Here is a 22,632-nt window from a genome sequence, read left to right as displayed (position 1 = left end):
AGATCCCTTTATCCGGGGATGCCATGACTAGAGACGATCATTTCACATGACTTAATTGCATTATAATTTTGATATATAAACAGTATGTATTTTGGCAACTGTTTTCTTTTATATATTTAAAATTGCTAATTGGCTTAATTGAAACAACCAAGACAATTCTTTTCACATGCAATTTTTTTTTAATTTTTTTTTTTTATGATAGAGAGAGAGAGAGAGAGAGACATAGGCAGAGGGAGAAGCAGGCTCCATGCAGCGGGAGCCCGATGTGGGATTGGATCCCGGGTCTCCAGGATCGCGCCCTGGGCCAAAGGCAGGCGCGAAACCGCTGCGCCACCCGGGGATCCCTCCACATGCAATATTTAAAAATTTAAAACACTCTCTTCATAGATGAAAATACCTGAAGTGAGGCAAGAGACAGCATCATTTCCCATTGAAATATTAAGTCCATTCAGTATATCAGAATTTAAGAATCCCACAAGACTTTCTATTTCTAAAGTAATTATATATATATATACACACACATATGTGCATTTGCACATGCAATAAATATGAATATGTATTTATATATGTGTATGTATACATGAAATAAATATATTTATGAAAGAGATATGTGCATATATATCTAAATCGTCCAATGAGTGTTGTGGTTTTTGTTTTTTTTTTAAACATGGACTGACATGTGGAAATAATTTATACTCTCCCAAAAACATAGACAACCAGATTGCTTTTGCTCTGGTAAGTCCCCAGGAGAGAAGGAAAGAAATTCCTACTTGATATGACAAGAGGTGCTTCCTGGGAAATTCAAACATGTAACTAGAAACAGATTGATGTCCTCCTCATCATAGAACTGTCAGGGCAGGGAGAGTGGGGCTCGTACTTGGATTGGCTCTGTGTCAGGTTACCTAAATAGCTATGTGCCGGCTTTTCCTCCACAACTTTGATTCTTCTTGCTCCAGCAGGTATCACCAGCACTTCTACATAACCTGTAAAAGTCAATAAAACATGAAATAAATCATGAGTTCTTTTAAGATCTCTTTACTTAATTGACTTGCCCTCTTTTTTTTCTTTTGGTTTTGGTTTTCGCTATGATATTTCAATACATACACAAAGAAAAAGTTGGATATAAAAGTTGTCATAATTTCAAATGGAGAAGTTTCTTGGAAAGATATTGAGTCTATGGTACTATTAAGGGCAATCAGGTAATTGTGCTATGTAAAAAAAAAAAAAGAAAAGCTCACTGATATAAAGTATGAGGGGGGAAAAAAGTACAATGGTACAGCCCATTCAGAAACACAGAAGATCTTGGAACAAAGCAAATAACCTTAGATTTTGTTCATGAAATTCCAACTTTAAGTTAGAATATATGGGGAAGGAGGAAATGCAGCTGGCAGGATCAGGTCCTGGGTGGCTGAATATAGGATAAGAGAGACCACATACTCCCTTAGAAAATTAACAAAGGGTTTTAAAACTGGGGCTGGAGACAAGTCAGTGTCAGGCCATACCAAGCAATCTGGCATCACCCTGAAAGATGTCAAACAGCTACGAGCAAGACACATTTAAGTGTTTCTTAGGAAAGCTTTTTCAGCAGAGGTTAGGAATGTAATACTCAAAGTGAAGTAAGATGATAAAGTGAGACAGAAGAGAGTTTGCAGAAGAAGTCAAAATTAAGATTTCACTTAGTGCAGAACAGTGATGGAGCAGATACCTAATTATGGATGAATAGCTATAGTTTAAATTATTACATAATAATATTTAATATTCTTAATATTTGAGTAGTTCCATACATCTGATCAAAGTCCAGCTTCAAAGCTAATTTCAAAAAGGCACCATAACCAATCCCAGAGTTGTTATCTGTTATTTGAATTCCCGAAACTGTTTACAATTATTGGTATATACCCAAAGGTAACATATGCTCCACCTGGTGGCAGTGGCTGGAATTTGAGGCATGTGTTCCTCGAATAATAATTTCCATTAGGGAACACTGCTTATCCAGTTTAACCATTTTTAGTAACACCAAACCATATAAATATACTTTGATACATGAACAAAATAGGCAGGAAAATAGAAACAAATGCTCACTGATGATTTATACATAGAAGTACGGTAAGAATATCTGGGCACTTAATGAGCTCATAATGAAATTGGAAAGACAAGGCAAAAATACCTTATGCAATATGAGTTTAAAAAAAATTCCAAAATTATGTAAAAGAGATCAAATGCAAGATGATATGGTTAATTCCCTTCTTAAGAATATAAACCAATGTTTCAATTGCCTTCCTTCCCCAATCACATCATCACTCAAAAGGATTCACTGTTATTTTTAACACACAGAAGTGGGATTTTTTTCTTGTTTTCCTTTTCAATTGTTATATACATTACTCAAGTTTGAGAAACACTGGCATCAGCTGGAATCATTCTGATTCACAGAACATTTCAGAGAGTCAAGGAAAGCTTCACCAGGAAGTAAATAGATAAATTGTCCCTGAAGAATGTACAGGATTTGGATATGTATAGAAAAAGGATGAGTTCACTGAATGAAAAGAAAAGTGAGAGAGTAAGTAATATTTTTGTAGCATATAAATAAAAGAATTCTGTCATAAGAAGAATATGTTAGAATATGTCTTTGTTAAAGAGGGTTTGAATGTATGCCCAAGACATTGAATTGATCCATCTGAAACTAGTGAACATTCTATATAGCAAGGAACTTGGTAATTAGACACTGATTTGGAGAAGCTTTATGTGATAGCGTATGCAGAATGCCTAGCAATATAATTGTGGATAACAGTGTCAGGAGGCTACTGTAAAAGCCCGGGAATATGCTAGATTAAGGAAGAAAATCTAGAGGGCACTGTGGGGAAAAAAAATTCTGAAATTGACAACCAATAGTAAGTGGGGAAATAAACATTGAACACAATGCTTTCTTATTACTTATGTGAGAAGTTTGTAAGAACATGGAAGTCAAGTTTTGGTAGTTATCTGATAAATTCGACTTTGCAATTTGTACTTAATAAAACAGTATAACACCCTAGTAAAAATATCTACCAAGAATTGTGGAACACTTGGAATTCCAGACAAACATCAGGCAAGTGGAATACTTTTGTGAGGCAGTTAACAGCAGTAACGAAAGTAACTGGAGAAAATTGAGAGAAGAGAAGTGAAGGACTCAACCTAAGACAGACATAGTTTTCAATAAATTGAAAATAAAAAAGAATCCAGAGGAGGAATAATCACAAGAAGGAGATCTGGCTGTTTCTGTGCAGTGGGATCCTTTGGATTGGATTATCTCAAGGGAAGCTGTTGTTCGGCTGTGTTAAAAGCTGTGCAAAAATCAAAAATAAAGGTGACTAAGGAAAACACATAGGCTGTCATAATCAAGGAGTGACTATTAATCTCCGAGCAAAGGAATTTAGTAAAGTATCTGGAGAAGATGTTAAATTTTAGAATGCTAAGAGTAGAGAAAGGGAAGTAGAGGGAGTAACAGTGCATTCCTATCTGGGTTTAGCAGTAAACTCCGAGGTCTGCTGTACATTAGGACAACAGTTATTTCTAAATTGATAGTTCTATCTGGAGCAATTCTCTATTACTCAACTGGAATGGCTTAAAGAACAGATGAGTTAGGCTGAGTTTAAGGAAAGAAGAGAGGAAGAGAAATACCGAGCAGACATTTGAAGAGAGAGAGCAGTGACTGGGGGCCTAGATATCTTCAGTAAATAAGTCATTTAGCACAATTAAGAATGCACTTTTTTTCAAGTTTTTATTTAAATTCTAGTTAGTTAACATATATTTAAATCAGTGAATATAAGAGTGGCTATTGCCGAGTTTACAAGTTGGAATAAAGTCTGTGATGTCAATGTCATAAATTTGATCCTCATATTGAATAATTAGCATTCTTACAGTAACATCCTACTTAATAACCAGAGATCTCAGTCTTAAACAGACCTCTTAAAATGTCAATACCAATCATTATCTTTGTGGTAATAATAACGACAAATGTCATATTTGAACAACTGCTATGTGCAGGACACTAGTGCAGGAAATTTACATAAATAATTCATTTAATTGTAATGATAATATCCAAGGTAGATACTACATTTCTCATTTGATAGATAAGAATATAGGTGGGAAAAAATACCATTTTCAAGACTGCTTTGTCACAGTAATTAGCTGATCACAGCTTTGACTTAGATCTGTGTGATTCCACTATGCACTTCCAGCTATGACCCACTGCTACTATTTCATAAAATAGAATACATAATACTATAACTCTCCTACAGCTGTGCCAAATATACAAACAAAAAGTCTATGAGCAGTATCATCATTTCTTCTACTAAGAATAACACATTTTATGTCCATTTTCTTCCTAGTATATATTGGTAACTATCTAGTTCCACAACCAAATATACAATTTATCTTTTAAAATTCCTCTAAAAATGATCCTGCAGCTAGGCAGTTAAAATGAAAGGCATGATAAATGCACTAAGAAAAAAAACTCCTCAAGTTTATTTTCTAGCTCCAACAAAAATGATTTAGCAAACTCTAAATAGAGCACAGGGATTGAAAACATGCACATGTGTCTGCACATGTGTTACTTATACAATATATACAGTGTGCATGGCCAACTGGACCAAATAAGGCTGCAATTCCTTCAAGAAATTCTAGGAAGTCCATAAACTATAAGGATAAAATTGTCTCAAGAGAAATGAACACAACATTCTTGAAGTCACAAGTAGATGAAGTCCATGATATAATTAAGGACTTACACAGATTTTTGCTTTTTAAACTACTAAAAAATAATGTTTCATCATTATTTATGTTAATAAACATTAATGGATCATACACTATGCCGGTCATTGGGAATATGGTGTTAAACAAAAATAGTCATGAGACTTTTTCCCATTGATCTCAAAGACTAGTGGGGAAAGAAAGACTAGTAAATGTAAACTTAAGAATGTGATTAGAGCCTCACCATATGGATACAAATATGGTGTCACTAAACAAGCTGTTAGTGATGGGAGGTAGAGGTTGTTTAGTGCTCACTGAAGAAGTGACATCTGAACTGAGATCTAAGTGTCATCTAAAAATGAACCAGCAAAGCGAAGACAAAGCTGACAGAACCATATTTTTACATGCAAGGTGCTAGAGGGAGCATGGTTAGTTTGAACTACTGTAGAAATTTGGAAAGGAAAGGCACGTTGATGTGAGATGATGCTAGAGAGACAGGTAGGGATAACACCCCACAGGACAGATATTATGGTCCCAGCTAACAATTCTAGTCTCTTCCCTGAGAGTCATGTGAAATTAGCATAGAATTGGAAGGAAAAAGCAACATTATTAGTCTGCAATATTCCCAGTTTCTTAGGCATCTCAGACATTTTCCAAACAATAGTTTCCATTAACACGAATTACCAATAGCAAATGAACAAATAAACAAAAGTAGACTTCAAAGTGCAATAAAAACAAAGGAGATTTGAAGGAGAAATCTAGGGGGAAATGTACTCACACAACTGCAGTCAGAATGAAAAGCATCACTGATTTTTAAACTGGTATTTCTGTTTTCTATGCTTAGTGGAAAAACAAAGTATCATAATAACTAAATAAAGATGTCAATGCTGAATGTGTATCAGTAATCTTCAGTGAACTGTTTCCATGCATATTAAATAATCATGGAAGAATATTCTTTAAAAATTCTTACATCTTTAAATCTCTTTGGTCTTTCAGACTGCATTTAAACTTCTATACTGTAAACGCTCTTTCACTCCAATCACCCTCCAAAGCTTATTATAGCTGTATTCTTAGTTGAAAGTTTGAGAGGCTATTACAGCTAAGTATGACTTTTCTAAATGAGTTCTGGCAGATTTTGACTTGTAGGACCTGTCACATTTTTCACAGCTTTGGAGGTTGAGATTTTGATCTGCAATTTACCCTGGGCCTCAGTTATTTTTAGGCTTCAAGATCTTCAAGCTCATTTATCTTTTATTCTGCTGGGGTCTAGCAAAAGGTTATATTCAACTTTAGAGGGCTGTATCTAATTTTCTTTTCTGAAGGACTCTTTTATCTAGAATGAACTCTGTTTTCTTGATTATTCAAACGCAAATGGTTGCTCTTTGTATCCAAGCTAAAACATTGTTAAGTCTCAGGTTTTATGATATTTAAATAAGAAAAGAATTTAAAATAGGAAAAAGCTGAGATATATAATATAAGTATACTAATAATGATGAAAATATAATCATAAATACTAAAGATAGCTTAGAAGACATCCAGGTAAAATACAATGTAAATGTCTGTTTACTCCTAGTAAGCTTGAGGAACGCAAGCTTGTGGGTTACTATGTTCCAGTTCAGACACTATCACTTTGTGTTGTGGATCACTTTAAAACTCACACTACATAGATCATTCATGGTCATTTCATTCTCACATCCCCAGAGTACCAGTATTTATAGATGAAGATACAAGAGAGGATTACTTCTCACTATTAATGTATCTGGAATATTGTCCCAGATCTTCTCATTCTCCCTGTTATCATTTCCACTATGCTACACTGCTACAGACTATTTCCAAAATTTTATTCCTTCACACTGAATAAGGACATTAAGAAAAAACCAACTAAAGCTGAAAACCTGAAGACTAATGCTCTCAATATAACAGCTCCAGGCTGTTACACATCATTATTCTCTGTTAGACATCATCCTTTGCATTGGAGAATAAGGTCCGTAGAAACCTGGTAACACTAGCCAATGCAAATTAGATTATTCCCTTTCTGCTCCAGTATATGAAATGCATAACAGATGACTTCATATTTACATTAATGGGACGTGGGCTTGTTAGGATCTGTGGCTCATGTCACATGTATCATATGTCATCACGAAAAATCACTCAATCCCCATTACAAAAGTCTTCAATTAGGGAGTCACAACTAAGTCTAAGTCAACTTCAGTTGTTCTGTTCCTAAAGACTGGCGAGATTAATAATTTTGAAAAAGTAATTAAAAAAATTACCTGCTCCTCTGGTGTGATTAAAATCCCCTTTAATAATTTTGCATGATTTTCCATTGCCGTTGCACACACCACAGTGATCTTCCCTGGCGAGAGACCCTAATAAACCATCACAGCCAACTTTCTATAACAAAAGATTGACAGTAGATCATAAAGTGAGGCTTTTTTCCCTTCTGATTTTTTAACCACTAATTTAGAACAAACCTAGTACCTACAGACTAGATATATTTAATTAGTAACTAATTAAACTAGTAAAATGTTATATTCTCTGGTGCAAACCAATAGAGCAAACTCATGTCAAATGATGTCATCAGTAAAGTGACCAAATAGCAGGATAGTGATGAGAGTATTTTTCCCATATTAAGAATTAAATTGTACCCTAAAGCAATTTGGAAAACCATTGAGACAGATGCAACTTATATAATCCTAAAGGAAATCACATTTCTATTAAACATAACATTATTAATCTACTTCATTCTACTTAACATAGAACAGATACACTTCATTATATGGAAGGCTTCACTTTTTAAGGTGGTTGCAAAACAAAGGCTAAATATTAAATATTAACTTTGTGAAAACCAAACATAAATATTTATTTTTACTATAGTTTAGCAAATAAACTTCTATCCCCATCTTCTTTGGCATCCAACACATGAATGTGAGTAAGGCTGCTCCACAACCTATAGCCCCACAGCTGCTATAAGAAAATATGAACAGTGAGGAAATTCATTCTAATTTGCTTCCAGAGGAATTAGGTTAATATGAATTTTCTGAAATAAAATCATTGACTTTTTTTTTCTAGTGAATAATGTTGGTCCCATTGATGTTCAGAAAATATGATTACAATTTGCAAAGCTGTGCATACTCAAAGGGCAGAATTTAATGTCAATATCATCAGAAATAAATGGTGCAATTATTCCATTACCCTTAATCAGGAGTTGCAAGAGAGACTGATAATACATCCATTTATAACATTACAGTTATTTTAGAGGAATTTTTAAAATATAAATAAAACATGACCAAAACAGGTCCTTTAAAATCTGTGGTTAGTGGTGGTGGTGTTCGGGTGGGGGCAGTAAGCAGATTACAAAATGCAGTGGTGTGATGAATACCCTGGGAAAGAAAAATCACATTAAACCTGCATAATATAGCATTCCTTCCTTTTATTAAGGGAGATATATCAGTGACAAGAGGTTGACAAAGCAATGCATTAGTGGAGTAGTTTGAACTGCAAATCAAAGCATATTCAGGGAGAAATAAAGGGAATGTCTTGGATGAAAGAGGTGGCGGCCACCACAGGAAATTCTCAAAATACAACAAAGGTACAGGAAGAGCTCACTAAGCAGGAGCCATCAAAAGACCTGGAAAAAAAAATCTCTCACGTATGTACAAATGAGGAAAAATTTAGAGTTTAGAGTGGTTTTGAAATGATAAAAACAACTATAATGCTCTATCCCTAGGCTTGTTTCTTGGCAAATACAATAAACCCATTAAATAGCAGTTAAATGACTGAAAAAATTAGTACCTACTAATTTATTAGTTCTTCCCTCGTAACTAGGATATTACAAGTCCGTAAACCTAAAATAAAAGCCAGGGATAGACATGATGTCATGGCTCAACAATCATGCATTTTAAAATTAATGCATATTAATTTGGCATATATATATAGGAAAATATAATTCTTTGAAAAATGAATTCATTGAAGACATACACTAACAGATTTACAATATTGATAAAGTTAAAAGCTTTAATTGCACAGCATACAGGTCTGAAAACAAAATATGTATAGATAATGATAGCAATGATTCTTTTTTACAGGAAAATGAAAAATTTCAGGTTGCTGATATAGGCTATTAAAAAATAAAGGAAATTAAAATGTAATTAGAAGACTGCTTCTTATGCCAGTGATATTACATGATTCTGTGCTTTAAACTCTATAGCATGCTGGCAAAATATAAGATCTCAGAGCTGGGAAAGCACTTAAGTTTTATATTGTACCCAAGTTTTTACCCAGATTTCTAGAGGTTTCTATTGGAACGCAGGTTGATCACCTACACCTTGAAATTGTTTTCAAATTTTGGTATGTGCATGCTTGCATGTGTGCATGTGCACGAATACAAAGGCATGGATTTTTCTGGGGAAAAAAGGAAACTTTTCGTCAAATTCTCAAAGGAGGGTATTATACAAAAAAGTCAATGACGATTGGCCTAACAACTTCATCTGACAGACTAGTTAACCTGTGCATACGTATTTCAGGTGAACTTCACAAGAATATAGTTTCTTCATGGCTGTCATGGAGTCAGCACTCTTCCACAGATACTTCTTTTAAAACTAAGGGATTTATTTCCTTCCCATGTCCATGAAGTTTATCAGCCATCAGCCTTCTGCAGAAATTACCTACCCTGAAGAAAACTGCCTTTACCAAGGGCACATCTCCTTCCTGGTGCAGTTTGCATCCAGATACTAGTAGATTTTAGGGGTAAAAAAAAAAGCCTGGCTTTCTCACCACAAATAAGGACAACTCTAAAGAGCCATTCCAGCTTCAAGGCTCCTCTCACAGGATGGGCTGAGGTCCTGTTGTGAGTGTACCACAGCCCCCTTTCTACCTCTGCCCAACCCTTTCTTCTTCCCCTCCCAACATGGATGTTGATCATGAAAACAACTTGGCATTAATCTTTCTGCATATTGGGGCACCTGGGTGGCTTAGTGGTTGGGCGTCTGCCTTCAGCTCAGGGTGTGATCCGGGGGTCTTGTGATGGAGTCTCCCATCGGGCTCCCCGCAGGGAGCCTGCTTCTCCCTCTGTCTATGTCTCTGCCTTTCTCTCTGTGGCTCTCATGAGTAAGTAAATAAAATCTTTTTAAAAAATCTGCATATTGATCTCTCTAGGAGAAGCCAACCCGAGATAGTGGTAGTTCTAGCCTTTGATCTTCCCACTATGCTGTCATACTTGCTTTACTTTTCTAAAGGTAAATGAAGAGTGCATAAATGAATGTGGTAAATGGAGATTGTTTTCAAAAAGAAAGATAAGAGCAAATGAAATGTTTAAGAATGAAATGTTTAAGATAAGAACAAATTAAATGTTTAAATGTTAAAATTAAATAATCATATTTTAAATATATATAATATAAATATATATTTAAAAAATCAGTTGGTCCAGTATGTTGAAAATACTTTAATATTAAGAGTAATAGGACAGATTTTATAGGTTTTTGCCACATGGCTCAGCCTTGGACACAAGATAAGGAGAACTGGAGACCTTAAATTTTGGGTCTGGAATATTTTGACAGAAATGCCATTTTAGATGAGTAATATGTATATTACAGAATAAAAAAATGTCTGGTTCTTTGAGCTAGTCATGCATTTTACAGATTATCTATTCTAAACCCTTCATTATGCACATGAAGAAATTGAGTTGCAAAGCAGATGAGACTTGCTCAAGATGGCAGTTGAGTCAGGACTACAGTCACAGCTTTTGAGACTTGGTGCAGACCTTTCCATTATACTGTGCAGCTGCTCAAAGCCTCTGTGAGCACATACAGTCTCCCTTCTGGAATGTCTTACCTGACACCTGCCATTTGCACAGACATCTAATCCCTGATATCCACAAGAAGTTCCATCCATCACTTTTTCTGATAGAAGAATAGGCTGTTCTTTCCCAACAGGAGAGCAAAACAAGGCACATGGTTTTTCTACACACAGAGTAGACAAAAAAAAAAAAAAAAGCAAAAGTTACTGCATAAATATTTTTATCTCCAGCTTTATTTTTCAGTACAGTTGTTGAGTAAAAAATATAATTTGCAAAAAAAAATATATAATTTGCTCTGAATTGAGTAATGTAGTAGTAATTATAGTATAGTAGTATAGTGGTTATTATGAGCAGTAAGTGAGAAAATGTCTGGGAAAAAATAGATATCCAATGAACATCTCCTTCTTAAGAAAATATGTCTTCAGATTATTTTCAAAATGTATCATTTATTATTTTTCTGGCATCAAACCTCTACCACACACAAGACAATTATTCTTGCCCCAAAATATTTTACATACCACATTTTTTGCTCATATCTTTTGGAATGAACTCCCCTTTAAGTACACATCAGATTTCTTCCTATTTCAGATTTACTTCATTCATGAAGATATACTGGATATGTCACTTCTAAATTCCCATATGCTAATTTTCAATCCTCTGCATTTGGCATTTTCTAACGAAAAATTACTAAACGTAGAAAGAAGAATTTCTAAGATGAGCAATTATCTTAAGATTGTCTATTACAAGGACATGTAGAAATGCAACACAATCCCATGAGAACATCCACTGGAACTCAAAAGTGCTGAAGTGCTCAATTTCCTCCATTGGTTACTCAGAAAGCATACCGGTATATTTGATATCCACGGGAAGGCTGTTCTGGCTAAAGAATTTTTGGATGACTGGCAGTCTTCTTCAGTGCTTCATTAAGCAATAAGGTAGGATGCGTAGAGTTAAAACGTTTGCCAATCAGGCCAGTCAAGAGTGGCAAAATATTTTTAAAGGGCTGTTTCTAAGCATCCTACAGAAGAACTGCAGTATTTGGTAACACCAGTAGGGGAATTATCCAAATCTGAAACTTCAGAACAATTTCCATGCTACATTACTACTCTATTGGCTTGAAACCAGCCAGGCCCTTTACTGTTTATTAAGCTCATATAAATAGAATGGAAAATAGTTTACAGTCTTTGACACTGATCTTCGCTTATGTCTTCAGTAAAGTTCCACGTATGCTGATGGGATTCTATAAATACCAAATAACAGCCAGAGGCATGGAACAGGGTATCATTTTGCAAAGAGAAGACAGACAGTTAAATGAGCCTTCAGAATTGAACATTTCAAACACTTTTCACATGTGGCTTCTGAATACTGCTCTGAACAATTCTGGGGAGTTGGAACATGGCCTTCAACGCGCATGGTTTTGAAATTTTCCTTTAAGATGCCATTATAAGCCGCAATAAAGCATTTCAGTATGCTCTCACACCTCAAAGTAGGTTATGTTTATTCGATGACTGCTTACTATGTCATATCTTTAGACTTAAAAACAGCTGCTATAATTGCAACACTTAAAAAGTGGTATTCTGTGTGTGTGTACATGTATATGTATAATATGTATATATATAATTCTCTTTCTGGAGTTTTCATTGAAGAGAGAAGCAAGCTAGATATATGAATAATGTGGAAAGGAGCTCATCTAGAAAATTCCATTCACATTCCAAGCAAGAATTCAGATAAAAGTCTTTCTATTTCTCCTTTTACAACATATTGTCAATTCACTGTGCTTTACAGATGACATAAACATTTGATACCAATCTTCCTTCCTGGAGTATACCCTTGAGATTGTGACATTATAGTGATCCATGTAACATGCCAGTACTTACTTGGCAGGCAGGCTTTGTCTTGATTTAAGAGACCAACCCTTTCCAAGATATGCATTAAACATGGATTTCGGCCAAATCTCAGCACAGTGTATGTGAAATACCTGAATGTTAAAGCCATGCATCTTTTTTTCCTCTAAAAATAACTGTTCACTACAGCATTGACACCCTGTATTTAATTTTCCTATCCATAGATTCATGTATTACATAAGAATAACAGAAATAGCCCCTTGCATTTTAAGGTGTCATATGTTATTAAAAGTTGGGGTTTTTAAAAGAATCATACATTTCAGTTTCTTCCATAGTGCTATATAATACATGAAGACTACTGTTGTATACTTTACTCATCATATGGACTGATGTGTTTGATTGATATGTGTGGCAAAATTATAAAACATGCTAACCTACTAATTATATAAATATTTATTATGGATCATTCTGATGATACACATCACTTTATAAGAGGTAGGGGCTGTCAAAATTGTGATTTCCAATGGCTTCAATATTTTAAATTGTCCCCCATCCAATTCTAATTTATTTTTAACTTGGAGGGTATCTGTTTCCTCTCTCTTATTTTACCTATGAACAAGGAGGTTTCAAGTGAATTTAATATTATTAAATTGCACAGCCAATTAGAGGCAGAGATAGTATTAGATGATTATTTGCATTATTTGAATAGTCATATCATTTCTACAACCAGGAGGTATGGTATATATACTCATATTTACACAACAAATATTTATTAGAGGTTTAACATTTGCCAGTCTGTTCATTAAGCACAGACAACAAGGAGAATAGAGACACATTAAAATCTGCTATAAAAGGGTATTGTGAGGTGCTTCAAGGGAGCAAATACCCAATTTGGAGGATCAGGGGATTGTTTTTTTCCTAGAGGGCTTGACATAAACCGAGTCAAAAAAAAATCAACAGGCATTTTTCAGGTAAATAAATGTAGAGAGAGAGAGAGAGAGAGAAAGAGAGAGAGAAAGAGAAAGAGAGAAAGAGGAACCAAAGCTTGAGAAATAAAAGGAATTATGCCAAGAAACTAGGATGTTTACAGGCCTGGATATAAGAAAGCATGATGTATATGAGGGATGGAGTAGAAGTTGGCCGGGCTGTGCTGGAGAACATAGAAGGGAATGGTGGACATGAGGTGAGAGAAGCTAAAGGGGCAGGCCACACAAACAGCCTTAGAAACCAGGCAGTTATTTTTGAGGTTGGTCCTGAGAACAGTAGGGCTCATGGAAGGGTATTACTTGGCATGGTGGCTGACAGATCCAGCCTTGAAAAGGCAAGTCTGGCTGAAATGAGGAGCTGGGGCTGGAGAAGATTGTGGTCAGAGAGAAGGGAGAGAGCTGTTTGAGGACGCAGGTTAGAAACAGTGCAATCATTAGGAAACACACTGGCAGCAGAAAGGCTGGGAAAAATAGGGCTTGCTGCTTTAGTACAGATGGATGGAAACTGAGGAAGAATGATTCTGGCTGAGTGAGAACAAGGTTGATCATGATGCCACTCTGTGTGAGAGAGCGCTGTGAGAGAAGCACATGGTAGGACTGAGACAGAAAGGCAAGGGGTGTGTTGAGTTAGAAGTGATGAGATGTTGAGTGGAGATGTCCATGCAACAGATGGGTAAGCAATGAAGGGACTCAGGATAGAAAGACCTGGGTTGGAGATAAATATCTGTGTACTTTAGCATATTAATGATAAACAAAACCTACTGAATAAAGTAATATTATCCCAAGGAGAATATTTAGTAAGAAGAGAGGCCATGCAACAAGCACATGAGAAAATGCTCCGCATCACTTGCCATCAGGGAAATACAAATCAAAACCACAATGAGATACCACCTCACACCAGTGAGAATGGGGAAAATTAACAAGGCAGTAAACAACAAATGTTGGAGAGGATGTGGAGAAAGGGGAACCCTCTTGCCCTGTTGGTGGGAATGTGAACTGGTGCAGCCACTCTGGAAAACTGTGTGGAGGTTCCTCAAAGAGTTAAAAATAGATCTGCCCTATGACCCAACAATTGCACTGCTGGGGATTTACCCCAAAGATACAGATGCAGTGAAACGCCGGGACACCTGCACCCCAATGTTTCTAGCAGCAATGGCCACAATAGCCAAACTGTGGAAGGAGCCTCGGTGTCCATTGAAAAATGAATGGATAAAGAAGATGTGGTTTATGTATACAATGGGATATTATTCAGCCATTAGAAATGACAAATACCCACCATTTGCTTCGACATGGATGGAACTAGAGGGTATTATGCTGAGTGAAAGTCAATTGGAGAAGGAAAAACATTATATGGTCTCATTCATTTGGGGAATATAAAAAATAGTGAAAGGGAATAAAGGGGAAAGGAGAAAAAATGAGTGGGAAATATCAGAAAGGAAGACAGAACATGAGAGACTCCTAACTCTGGGAAACGAACGAGGGGTGGTAGAAAGGGAGAGGGGGTGACTGGGCACTGAGGGGGGCACTTGATGGGATGAGCACTGGGTGTTATGCTATATGTTGGCAAATTGAACTCCAATTTAAAAAAAAAAAAGAAGAAGAAGAAGAAGAGAGGCCAAGACAGATCAAGTTGAAAATTCCTGTAAGGCACATCATTCATTCACCTAACCTAGTCTGTGCCTACTTTGTTCCTGTACTGTTTCCAAGGCTAAACATAAAGCAATGCAAAAATAGGATAACTCCTGCTCTTCCAACAATTATGGGGGGGCACTGAATAGACAAGACATATAAGCATTATGGCAGATGATGATGAGTTCTATGAAAAAAGAATAAAGCAGGGAAAGGAAAAACACTGAGTTATTATTTAACCAAAGACCTGAAGGAGGTAAGAGGATGAAGCCTGCCAATATCAGGAGACAGTGTTACAGCACGGAAAGCAAGAGCTTCCAAGACACTAGAACTTACTCTGAGAAGAGCAGGGGAGCCAGTGCGGTTAGAAGGGTGATGGGGAACAGTGAGGATGAGGTCTGAGGGTAAGAAGCAGCCAGGTGGCAGAGATCTGTAAGGTCCTTCCCTTAGAAGGAATGAATATGAACTTTCAGGGAGTCAGGAAGGTACTAGAGACTTTTGAATGGAAGAATAATAGGACATGACTGACAATTTAAAAGTATCACTCTGGCTGTTGAGAAGGAAGAACATAGGCATGAAGACTGGTTAGAGGGCTACTGCAACCACAGCAGGGATAAACAGTGGCTTGAGGCAGGGGTGGTGTTCTGGTGATATTAGGAAACAATCAGACTCTGGATATATTTCAAAGATAAGGCTCATGTCCATAAAAAAAGAATGAAATCTTTCCATTTGCATCCACATGGATGGATCTAGAGATACAATGCTAAGTGAGATAAGTCAAAAAGACAAATACCTCACAATTTCACTCAGATAAGGAATTTAAGAAACAAAACAAATTACCAAAGAAAAGAAAAGACAGGAAAAAAACAAAAAACAGACTCTTAACTCTCAAGAATAAACTGATGATCCTGATGATCGTCAGAGGGGAGGTGGGTAGGCGGATGAGGGAAATAGGTGAAGGGGATCAAGAGTACACTTGGCTTGATGAACTCTAATCCATGGAAATGCTGAATCACGATATGGTACACCTGAAACTAATATAACACTGTATGTTAACTACACTGGAATAAAAAGAAAAATGATAAGGCTAATGTGACCTTGCTGATAATCTGAATGTACAGTAAAAGAAAAGAAAAAATGAAAACGATGACATCAAGATTTTGCCTAAGCATCTAGAAAAAGGAAAGCTCACTGATTGACCATGGGCAAGAACTATCTTAAGTAATACGAAATTATTTGGACACTTGGGTGGCTCAGTTAGTGAAGCATCTACCTCCAGCTCAGGTCATAATCCTGGGGTCTTGAGGTTGAGTCCCTCCTCTGGCTTCCTGCTCAGAGGGGTGTCTTGTCTCCCCTGCCCCTCCTCCCCATCCCACTCATGCTCTGTTTGAAATAAATAAATAAAACCTTTTTTTAGAAAAGGAGTTATTAGTTATTCCTAAGTTTAATTTTTTTAAAGATTTATTTTTTTTACTTAAGAAAGAGAGACCAGGAGAAGGAGGGGCAGAGGGATAGAGAGAGAAAATCTCAAGCAGACCCCTTGCTGAGCATAGAAACCAAAGTGGGGCTAGATCCCATGACCCTGAGATCACAACCCAAGCAGAAACCAGGAGCCAGGCACTTGCCCGGCGTTTAACTGACTGGGCCACCCAGGCATCCCCCTAAGTAATTCTTAAATAATAAAGTAACATAAAATTTTCTTAACATTCTTATTCTGAAATAACTAAAGATTTACAGGAAGGTACAAAAATAATACAGAGATCTCACATACCTTTTCCCCAGTTTAGCCAAATGGTTCCACTTTGGTAACTAGAGTATAAGAGCAAACTCAGGAAACTGACTTTGGTACATGTATGTGTATACTTCTGTGTCATTTTATTAATGTGTAGATTTCACAACTACCACCACAATCAATATATTTCAGTATTTTATCAGCACAAAGTTCTACCTTATGCTATAATGATACCTATCCCTCTCTCTGCCATCATCTCTAACTTCTGGCTGGCAACTTTTATTCTGTTTTCCATCTCTACAGCTTTGTTTTATAGTTATATATATATTATATATATATATATATATATAATATATATATATATAAATTATATCTATGTTATATAAATGTTATAGATATGTTACATGTTATATCAATGGAATCACACAGTATTTGATATTTTGAGATTGATTCTTTTTACTCAGCATAAGGCTCTGAAATTCACCAAGTCACTATACATATCAATAGTTTTTTCCTTTGATTGTTGCATAATATCTGATGGTATGGATGTACCTCAGTGTGTTTGACTATTCAAGTACTCAGAACTTTTTTGGTTGTTTCTAGTTTTTGGCTATTGAAATTAAAGCTGCTACAAATATTTGGGCATGGGATTTTTTATAGTTGTAAATATTCATTTCTTTGGGGAAAATGCCCAGGAGTGTGTTTTCTAAATTGTAAGATAAATGTATGTTGAGTTATTTAAGAAACTACCAAGCTATTTTTTCAGAGTAGCTGTACCATTTACATTCCAATCAGCAACATATGAGATCCAGGTTCTCTTCATCCTCATCAGCATTTCCTATGATCACTTTCTTAAATTTTAGTTCATCTAATTTGTCTGTAATAATATACTCTACATTTATTTTTTCATATATTTTTTAATATACCCTACATTTAAAAAAATATACTTGTAGTCAGTGCTTGTGATTGTTACATGCCATTAAAGGTTGAAGAAAGAGAGCTCGGAAATACTTAGAATACAATCTGTATCATCTGTAAAATAACATTGACGACTACTGTAAAAACACTGCAAATCTAGAAGTCTACTTAATTAAGATGGTGGTGATGCAAGTAGTCATACCTTCATCCATGACAGCTTGCCACTGAAGAACAGGCTTTGGGTATGAAGTTCTAACACTATAGGCCTGACATTGCCAGTCTCTGAATCCAGGCAAACCTGCAGGACAAGGTGGATTCTCACATATTCTGTATTGTTTCCTGGGACCATTACAGTCCCTTGCTTCAGAACCTAGCCTAGAAAAGATAGTACAAATAATCAATTTTATCTTTTTTTTTATGTTAATGACTCATTTTAAAAATTAAAAGACATTAAATTAATAATGTATACTCCTTTATATTAAATCTACTTTGAAAATGTGCACATGTTAAATAATTGTTAATAGTAGGAAATCCATATGCTTATTAAAAACTATATAAATATATATATATATTTTTTCAATCCTCGATCAATTTAATTTCTAAAACACACGAGAAATAAAAGCCAATGTGCCATGACAGTGATATAGAGGAGTAGAAGGCAGAGCCTGGGGGCAAAATAGAAAGCCTGTGATTTTCATGAAGGAGTCTGGTTTTAACGTTCTCACATCCTTTCTTTAAAATTGCTTATGAAAGAATCGGGCTACTGAGTCCACACCAAGAGTAAAAGTATAAAGCTGAAATAATTTTCTCATGTGCTTTCCTGGGATCACTCTAGGAAGGATGGGATTGAGTGAGCAGACCCTGAAATGCCTCCCAATCTGTGCACGTGCTTATTAGCACATCTTCATTTTTCAGCACTGCTCACTTACATTGACAATAATTTTGTTCTCCTTCCCTCCCTTCCTGTAAGTCCTAACATCTTCCTGCCTTCTCAGGGTTCCCTTATCAACTTACTTTTTCTAACGCATGTCTCCCTGCTCATTTAAACACACTGTTCATTTGATTTACTCAAGAAACCACTGCATGTAACATTGACTTATTTGTTCTGAGAAGGGTTAGTCTTATTTTCTTCTTGGGAGATTTTATATAATTTACACAATTTGAGGGATTTTGTTTCTGCTTTCCAACACGGGGTAGGGTTTGAGGGGCTTCTTCCACTTTCCAACATTGTTTATCAGTAAAATCTTTGCATTTGGAAATTGAAGCAAAAACACCCTCCCCCAATCCAGGAACTTTGCGTTTACCCAGGACATTTGCGCTCTCGACTGCTGATCCCAGAACTGCAGGTTCGGCTACAGGGACTCCACACGCTCCATTCTCCGGCCACATGTCCAGGTGCTGAGGTCCTACTGGTACATTCTCCAGCCTTACACCACTATTCCAAAAGTTATGTCTTAGGTGAACAAATCAGGGCACAAGGGAAAATCATTCACTGGCCTACAGAGTCACTGGAATTGAGATTAAATCAGGTGTACTAAAGCCCCAAACATACAAATTGAAAAAGACCAAAAATAAGTTGGCACTTGCTTCTTGTTGTAGTAATTTAACGGTCCGTTCGCCCAGTTGCCATGTCAGATCATAAGGTCTTATTATGAAAACAGGGCACACATATTTGCACCATAGCTCTGAGAATTCAGTACTTAGGCCACTTGGGGTGGCACAGCCACGAAAGAAAAACTACCACAGTCTAAGAAGCACAACGATTTAAAAGGGACAAATGACAAAAGCACAGAGACAGAAAATAAAATATAAATGATCTTCCATAACTAGAGTGAAGCAGACATTTTAGCAAACGTAGCAGTTGTGATTTGAAATGTTGGTGGTTTTCTTTCCTTGTAATTAAAAAAAAAAAAAGTATAATTTAATTTTAGCACTGTCCTTTATGACTTCTTCCTTTTATCCTGAAAGAGTTCCCCTCAAATATAAGCATTAACATTATAGCAATTCTTCTTTTGACAGTGTTTATTTGAAAGATTTAGGCAATTGGATTCTTTGAAATTCTGTCATTTCCTTCCAGTTATTCTGCAGCTTATTTTGTATCTATTAATGGAGAAAGATAACCATGAAAGAAGAGAAAGGAATGTACTCATTCTCTTGTTTATATTTTCGTTAACTTTAAATAAAGGCAGCAAAAGAAGCAGTTTCTGTGGCCACCAAGGAATGGCTGCCAGGACTTGGAAGGTAAACTATAATAATTTCTCCTTATTCCTGAAAAATCAGATCTATCACAGTCATAGTAAACATGCTAAAAGTAAAATTAACTGAACAAAATCATGTTGAGAATAAGTAAATGTTAGAAAAATTCAGCTTAATGACTATATAATGATGGAGTTGAGCAAGCTGATCCTTCCAGACCTAAACAATTATCTGCACTTAATGGCAACATGACTTATAAAGGATTTTGCAGAAATACAGAAACTCTCTAATCTTCAAGTTTCCCATTTCAAAATGTGAATCATAATCATATTTACCTAATGGAGTTTGCAAGTAGTCATACCTTCATTCTAATGAAGCATCAAGCCCATATTAGGAACTTAGAAGTCAACAATAATTAATAATGATAAATTGTATATATTATATTAATGCCATTAATAAGTTTCCAGAAACCTAACCAAAATTCTATTCATTTTGATCTTAACTGATTCATATTTAAAATTTATTTTGAGAATATGTTTTTAAATGCTTTTCAGAAAAGAGAATTTAGAAAACTATGCTACATAGTTTTGTGTGAGCCCAGTTAATGCTTTTCTATGTGATCAAATAATTAGTTTCGGCATTTTTTTCCCAATAATGTCAAATTTTAAGTTCAATCTCTTTTAGATTCAAGAAGTTTTAAATCTGTGCTGGAAAAAAAAAATCTCAACAACCCAGAGTGTATTTTTTTTTAATTTTTATTTATTTATGATAGTCACACAGAGAGAGAGAGATAGAGAGAGGCAGAGACATAGGCAGAGGGAGAAGCAGGCTCCATGCACTGGGAGCCTGACATGGGATTCGATCCCGGATCTCCAGGATCGCGCCCTGGGCCAAAGGCAGGCGCTAAACCGCTGCGCCACCCAGGGATCCCCCCAGAGTGTATTGATAGGCGTATTACATTGGATTTTGTATGAAGATTGTCACTATATTGAGATTTTGTGTGAAGATTAAGTCTGAAAATTTGCAGAAGGGGGGAAACAGGTCCTTTTAAACAACTTACTGGCTTTAAGGATTTAACAATGTAATGCCACTCATGAAAAAAAACCCAACATGAAAGATGTCAAACTTCAACTGGTCAAATTATTTTGGCCTACTTGAAGGGTGTTTATGTTTCCCATAGTGCAAATCATAGCTCCTTGCTGGCATTGAAAGGCTGGGTTAGCATTCATAGCAGACTAAAAATATGCTGGAAAAGACCAGCATCTGGACTTGTACATCATTTAAATTAGACCACACTGGGCAGATGAAGAGAAATAGAAATAGATATACAAGCCAAATCTGCATACACAAATTGGTGAAATTTAAAGAAAGCATAGTATAATATTTAAAAAGTCCATCATCTTGCAGAGAACCAGATCTCTGGATGAACTATGGAGAGCCTGCCTTTGTGTCTTCAAGGTGATGTTGTACTTCAACAGTGAGGAAGGTGTTAAACATTTTGTTTAAATTTTTATATAATATGTTCCATTTAGTTTTTAAGTTACTGTATAATATATTCTTTTGGTTTATATATAAGATGACCCCAATGATGCTTTTCATAGATTTTTCTGGCAGCATAATTTGCTTCATTTATATTTTTGAGCCTCAAAAAATGATACTACACCTGGTTTAAAAAACACAAAATTTATCATATCTACTAATTTGGTCTGATTTATGAAAATGCTAGGGAAATATATAATAAAGGTTACTTCTAGGAGACCAAAAAAATTAACTGTATTTCCATTCTATCAAAATTTCTATGTGGACATGTCTAAGAAATTCATGAAATCATCAGAGTGGAAGAGTTCTGTGAAGATGACAAAGAGAACATCATTGTCTAATCAAATCTTGCACATACATTGTTGGATGACAGAAGAGGAGAACAGAAGGCAATAAATTATATATGCAAATGTGTGAGTGTAAGGATATTACAGTCTTTATATTCTCAGTAAAGAATCATGATGTTAATTTCAAGAATCTCAATATAGGAAAGTAAATAACTAAAATATGTTACGTAGAATTCCTCAAAACAGGCTAAAATTTTAATAAATTTATATTGATTTCCTTTCCCCTCCCCCAATTCCTAGTAAGTTTTGTCAGTGAAAAAACAAACATTTCTTGGTTTTTACTAAATCATATATCAACCCTTTAACATCTGTTAAATGTAAACACAGTTGAATGTATTACAAAGAGAAGAGGAAAAGAAAGAAAATAGGCTGCTTTTAATTTGGAAACTGTAGAAATAGTAGATAAATCTTTATCATTGCAATTATTTTGAATCATAAAATTCTGTATGCACCTTCTCAGACTTAATTATATATTTTTACTTATACAGCTAGATGATTAACATCATTATACACTATAAAAATTACAAAATTACAAAACTTTGTAACAAATTATTTAAAAATTCCCAGCTTTGTTTCTTGGTTTGCAGTGTACCAAGCCTTCGGTGTTTTATATGAGGTTGAAAGCATTCAAATATTTTAGCACTACCGCACTCCTTTGCAGAGTGTTGGAAGCTATTTTCACGATGGCTTCTACAACAGCTGGAACAGATGGACATTTAAAGAAGCCCACATGGCCTAGGGAACTGAGAAGTCCATTAGTAATTTTAATACAAAAAGCATTACAGAACCACTAAAAGAACATTGTTATCACAATTATTGGGAAACAAAAACATTTTACTTATGATAAGCAATTACAATTTTGATTGCTAAAAGAATAAGTTTATTTTAGAGACTTCAAGAATGCAAATTTTTCTCATAAATA

General features: G+C 35.5%; 1 protein-coding gene across 1 annotated transcript in view; it reads right to left on the bottom strand.

Moving 5' to 3' along the window:
• Positions 1-22,632, bottom strand: part of ADAMTS19 (ADAM metallopeptidase with thrombospondin type 1 motif 19) — a 226,741-nt gene that overhangs the window by 57,986 nt on the left and 146,123 nt on the right. The window contains exons 12-16 of the mRNA XM_077911535.1: positions 18,933-19,063; positions 17,831-18,003; positions 10,555-10,682; positions 6,996-7,116; positions 903-983 (exon numbers count right to left, since the gene is read on the bottom strand). Of these exons, the coding sequence (XP_077767661.1) occupies positions 903-983; positions 6,996-7,116; positions 10,555-10,682; positions 17,831-18,003; positions 18,933-19,063 (634 nt within the window). The remainder of the gene's footprint in view (positions 1-902; positions 984-6,995; positions 7,117-10,554; positions 10,683-17,830; positions 18,004-18,932; positions 19,064-22,632) is intronic.

The sequence above is a fragment of the Canis aureus genome, chromosome 10 (genome assembly GCF_053574225.1).
Source record: "Canis aureus isolate CA01 chromosome 10, VMU_Caureus_v.1.0, whole genome shotgun sequence".
NCBI lineage: Eukaryota > Metazoa > Chordata > Mammalia > Carnivora > Canidae > Canis > Canis aureus.
This window is presented reverse-complemented; position numbering and strand designations above follow the sequence as displayed.